Raw genomic sequence first — 5,989 nt, 5'->3', positions numbered from 1 at the left:
ATGCAGTCCAAGTACCGCAATCGCTTGAACTTGACGGCCTCAGGTGCACTGCGACTGAAACTAAGTTCTCTGCAACCCGCAGTGAAGAAACTGGCGGAGAACCACCAAGCGCAGGGCTCACACTAACCTTCCCCCCCCCGCAATTTGGCGAAATGCAACACCTTTCCGACCTGTTAGTTCTGTAGGCCTAATGTACAGTTTTGTAGCCTACTGTTTGTTCTGCACTGGACATGTGTGAAATTGCTGCTGTTCCGTAGCAGTCTGTTTGTATTCTCTGCTCTTGTCTGAGTTTGTTTAACACTAATAAATATCATTTTTATTCACATTCACATGGCTTTTCTGCTCTCTGGTAAACTAATGATAATGATATTCCAACTGCCCAGTTAAATCAAATCTATTATTTGGCATTCAGTGACATGCTTTTTAAATGATATAACACAGAATATTAGTCAACATTAATATTCAGGGAAGAAAATAAATCTACTTTTTTTGATGGGGGGCGGTAAGAGACCTGGATAATGGACAGGGGGGCGCTGGCCCAAAAAAGGTTGAGAACCCCTGATCTAAAGTAACAGACCCAGAATCAGCACTTTTGAAACAGGGCTGAAACAGAGGGGTTTATGGGATGCTGCAATGATCTGTTTGGTATTTCGAGCCAAACATTATGCACATATGCACACATAACTACACTGATCATACAAAATGGCTTTTACCATTAGGAAAATGGAAAGAACTTTAAAGTTCAGTGCAAGTTATGCTATCAAGCAGCAAATACATTTGTACAGTAGAAAAGCCAAAATCGTCAAAAAGATTCCACATCTAATTTAATAAATGTTTCTTTAAAGTCAGTGGAGGACACCTTTCATACTACTACCACTAGATAAATTATTACCTTTACTTCTACTGCTTCTATTATACTGCTACTTTTAATGGTGGATGCGCCGATTCAATATTACGTATTGGCCATATACAGTAGTGGTCAAAATCACTGGATCTTTGGTTGAGAAAAGTTCATTTCAATACAAATTAACATGTTAAAATGATGCCTAACAAGATATACATATTGCTAATGGTATCAGTATACTGCCTAATATTCAAGAAAAAGGGACATTGAGCCATCACTTGCTAGTATTGCTGCCGCTAAAAATGCATACTGTGTGCATGAAATGTGAACACTAATCATATAAGACCCTGCCTTCAGTACTCACAGTACTGGTTGGAGATGCGGTAGGGTACGTAGACGTTTCCGTCGGTGGCTTTGGGCCACAGGCAGCCTCGCGCTGTGCAGGGATCAGCGTTCTGCAGACCTGTGGGCACGGCGATGTCTCCAAACATCACCATCGGCTCGTCAAAGTTCTTTCCTGCAAGATGACGCAAGCATGATCAAGAACATGCCTTCATCTTTCTTTCAAATCTGAATCAGATATACTTTTAATAAGCCCGGGGGAAGCAGGGTTGCATAACAGAGACTTCATTTTGAAATAAAAGTTAAATACAAAATAAATCAAATTAAAGTTAAAGAAACATTTTCAAAGTGTATAACACTATAAAACCACAATTAATAAGTACAAATGTGTGTAAAACAAAAATAAATGTTAGTATATATAATAGTGCTGAAACCAGATTATTGCTCTAATGAACGGTGTCAAACTGAGACAGTGTGGTGTCACTGTCTCTTGATTTGATTTGTTTCAAATGAATGTAAGATTATCTTTAATGAATATTCACAGCCAAGGGGAATACATAATGAATGATTGCAGTGCAGATACATACCAACATCCACATTGGCCCTCTCCAACAGCTCAGAGACACTGAGGGTCTCATCCTCAATGGTGTTGCCTTTGGAATAGAAACAATCAGTTAAAAAGTCTGAGTAAATAGTTAGAGCATTTTAAAGTTTGAAAAGTAGCCCTGTCTTACCAGAGGACTCCTCAGTCTTTTCAAAAGGAGCCTGCAATAATAAACAGTAAAAGCTAGTTTAGAGGAGACACTAAAGATAAATAGGGTAATAAAATAATAGCTTATAGATATCACAATCAAATCCAAATCCCAGTTGATGACCTACATTAAGACAACAATTGTTTGCAAGTTTTCTGATCAAGCATGTTTAAATGTGTAAATGAGACATTTTCTAATGCTCATTTTGTGGTGAATTTAGGGTAAATGTTCAGAAGCACAAAAGGTAGTCAAATAAACACCTTAACGTCTATTTTGATATTTTCTTTCCACTATAAAGAAGACATGTTATGGAAGCAAACTCTCAAAATTGACCAGTGCATGAAAATATATTTTAATTAAATATGAGACGACTGATGGAGGTCCTATAAAGACAGTATTAGGATTTCTCAAATATAAATGTACATCTTTTGATACAGAACAATCTTATTTCATGCATAAAGCAATCCAAAAAACTTAAAAACTAAATGTCATACTGATGTGTATTGTTGAAGGACATTTCTATATTGGATTGTTACAGTTCAAAATGTATCATAGGTAATTTCAAAGTGTTTCATAAAAATGTGTATGTATTTTGTTATTATTTAAAGTTAATTGTGTGTGAAGTGTGTGCTGATGCTTACCCATAGGGTGTAAGTGTGCACGCAGCAGAGGAGGAAGCTGAGCGCAGCTGCCTGCAGGATCATGGCTGGTTACAGGACAGAAGCAGAGAGATACAGTACCTGAAACAGAAGGTTCCAACTTATATATGTGGGGAAAACAACTAACCCCCATCCTTATAAGGTATTCTGTTCAACAAACGTTGACAAATCCAGCTGAACTGGAAGTGGCAGTTATTACTTCAAACCCACTGGGGTTTGTGTAAGATGTTTCCCAGCAGGCTACATGTTTAAGCAGTCAATGGCATATGAAACATTAATTGATGAATTAACAGAGCAAATCATGTACATTTAGCTGATGCTTTTATCCAGAGCAACTTACAATAAGCGCAATAAACCTTAATGCTACACACTCAGAGCACGAACACGGAAAAAGCCAATATAGATAGATAAGTAAAGGTAATGTAAACCGATTACCTTACTCGACTTTTGGATTACCTCAATATCAAATGCAAGGCAAATAAATAAAGAGAAAATAATTTACAATAAGATGTTTTTTTTTATTGTATTATGTGCAACAACAGAACAATATGACATTAGAAGAGCAGAAACCAGGATATTTAGGATAAAAAATAATTGTATTGATAGGAAAAGTTGCCTTTCATTCAGCATATTCGGGCAGTAGCCTATACACCAACAATGAAACACATGAGCACATACTACAGTTTAGAAAAGCAGAAATAAAATCTGAGCTGACAGAAAATGCTCCGTTTTAGTTTAACACACACAGTTAAGCTCACACACACTATTTTATGAACATATAGGTTCACCTGCTGAATTAAAAACTGAACAAATTAAGCAAAGAAAGTGAAAACCATAAAGCAGATTCAGGCAGTAGAAGTATAGATTCACACTTAAAGTATTATCCTGCAGAACAGTAGCCTACAGCTCACAGAGAAGAGATAACATCTGATCCTTTACAACAAACACTATCATCTTTTTAGGTTTTTACTAAAACTGTAATCCTGCTAGTTATACACAATGCAGAGAAATGTAACAGTTATCTGACTTATTTTTTCTTTATCTGTAGGGATTTTTTTTAATCCTGATTTCATTATCCAGATAAATGTAATCTGTTCTTCCCAAAGACATCTCCGATTTAAAGCTAATGGAAGCAGACAGAAGAACAAACAACTCATTATTACAATGCAGTAGATCATCTCACACATAGCAAAACAAAGATCTTGTTTTAATGCCTGCGTCTCTGTCCTTAGATTCTCTGATGGTCAACATGAATCTGCACTTTGCCACCTTGAACTCCTGCACCACGGATGACAGTAAATCGTAGCTGGCAGGCTGCACAGTCCTTGTGAATCTTGGAGGTATTCTAAGCCACCTGCGGAGCTGCCTGTTGATTTTCTTTTTTGTTCCTTCCACACATGAAAAATACAATAAGCATGTTAATAAATGTTTTAAAACCCTATGGAATATTATAAGCCAAAACTGCAAGTTTAGGGATTATATATATTTTTTAAAATAGGAAAGAAACACCTTTTTTTTAAAGCTTGAATTCCAGCATTGTGCAGCCTTTATTAAGATTTGTGAGTTATAACTAATGGTTTTATTAACAAATACCAAATCATTTACACTTCTGAGACTGTTGAAATAAATGTTGCCAGGTTGAGAAAGGACTGGTGTTTACACAACCCTTCTGTGTGGTTAAAAGTGGAGGTGCCGAGTTACCAAAGCCTTTTGTGTGTATGATTTCTCCATATTGTGGCTCAGTCACAAAATGTTGCTTAGAGGCTTTCAAAAACAGGAACAAGGACTAAAGGAAAAAGGCTTTAATAGAAAAAGAAGTAAAGTAATATATATGTTCATAAAAAACAATTTGACCAGTTCAAATTCACGTAATTAATAAAAAGTATTATGTGATAACTGTATTTATTAAATGTCTTTTAGGATGGTCAAATGAATTGATCTATTTAATTATAATGTGTTATTTCTCTACCCAATAGTATATGAAGTAATATTATTATAAATCCCACCTAACCAGCTGCAACATTGATGTGATAAACACAATATGAATTGGGATCTAGATATGTAATATACCGTATATTAATCTGACATTTGCCATTCTGCATTCTGAGTATTTATACTTTTCGTACTTTAAATATATTTTGACATTTATACTTATGTATTTTGATGTAAGTTAAATTTGGTGAAGGACATCGCCTGGTCCCTCTCTGCTGTTATCTAATAAATAACGTAATGACAATAATAATGTAAATCAATTATTTGTCTACATTAACAAACACAGCAGCAAGTCATGCATCAATATATATCAACTAATACAATATTGCTAAAACATTTGTGCAAAACAGAAAATGAAGTGACATTGGCAAATGATTATTATAAATACATGAAATAACCAGCAAGTGTTATAGTTCTAATTTGTCAACTAGTTCATGTTTTTCAAATGTATGTAATCCAGTCTGCTGCAACAACACATTTCTAAATAACGCTCATGTGGCTTAGTCTTGTGACATGTCTATTGGTATTGATGTAAGAGCTGGTAACGAAAATGGCTCTGTGTTGCATAATTTGCTCTGTCCAACAGACACAAATAGATTTCTCACAATTGTAATCTTTAATGTTGTTGTTTTTTTTCTTCTTTTTTCTTGTATTTAGTTTGTTTTTATGTTAAAACAAAACTAAACAAACAAAAGAAAAAAAATAATAATAAAAAGAAGCAAAATAACAAAAAACTTTCAAGGTATAAAAATAAAAATAAATACTCGAAAAGTTTTTTTGAACAAAATAAAATACTATAAATACTCAAAAACATTTTTAAGCTTCTTCTTATAGAATGCCATTTAAGCCAAAATTAAATAAATAAATAAATACATCAATAATTAAATAAATACATATATATATAAATATGCCTATGAAATAAATCATGAAATAAATAAATGAGGCAATAAATATGTATACATGTACATTTAAATACACATTTATTTATTTCATGAGACTTTTATTTCATAATGACACATTTATTTCAAGAGACTTGTATTTCATAATGACACGTTTATTTATTTCAAGAGAATCGTATTTCATAATGACATATTTATTTATTTCAGATGACTTGTATTTCATAATGACGCATTTATTTATTTCAGGTGACTTGTATTTCATGATGAGACATTTCATGATGAGACATTTCCATTCCTTATATGCAAAGAACGGGGCGTGGTTAGCTCACAGACCCAGAGACCCAGACCAAAGCAACAGCACCACAAGATTGACACTAACTGGTTCTTCTCTGATCCGCCCAATGCTGCTCTTCTGCGAGCAACCGCTCTGACAGCTCTCTCTAGTTTCTACTGGGAAACAGCTAAAAGTCCTTCTGGAGGTAAGCAATGCTACACAATTAC

The 5,989-nt window shown here is 34.4% G+C and overlaps 1 protein-coding gene across 1 annotated transcript; it reads right to left on the bottom strand.

Annotated features, from left to right (window-relative positions):
• Positions 1 to 1,182: 1,182 nt before the first annotated feature.
• LOC104947370 (high choriolytic enzyme 1-like) lies at positions 1,183 to 2,683 on the bottom strand. The gene is made up of 4 exons (XM_010773371.1): positions 2,580 to 2,683; positions 1,921 to 1,951; positions 1,774 to 1,839; positions 1,183 to 1,361 (listed from the first exon to the last, which is right to left on the bottom strand). Exons 1-4 carry the CDS (start codon positions 2,640 to 2,642, stop codon positions 1,198 to 1,200), a joined length of 324 nt encoding a protein of 107 aa, XP_010771673.1. The 5' UTR covers positions 2,643 to 2,683; the 3' UTR covers positions 1,183 to 1,197.
• Positions 2,684 to 5,989: the final 3,306 nt, after the last annotated feature.

This window comes from Notothenia coriiceps, unplaced genomic scaffold (assembly GCF_000735185.1).
Source record: "Notothenia coriiceps isolate Sejong01 unplaced genomic scaffold, NC01 NC01_scaffold00012467, whole genome shotgun sequence".
Classification (NCBI taxonomy): domain Eukaryota; kingdom Metazoa; phylum Chordata; class Actinopteri; order Perciformes; family Nototheniidae; genus Notothenia; species Notothenia coriiceps.
Note: the sequence above shows the minus strand (reverse complement) of the source record. Positions and strands in the feature narration are given on the sequence as shown.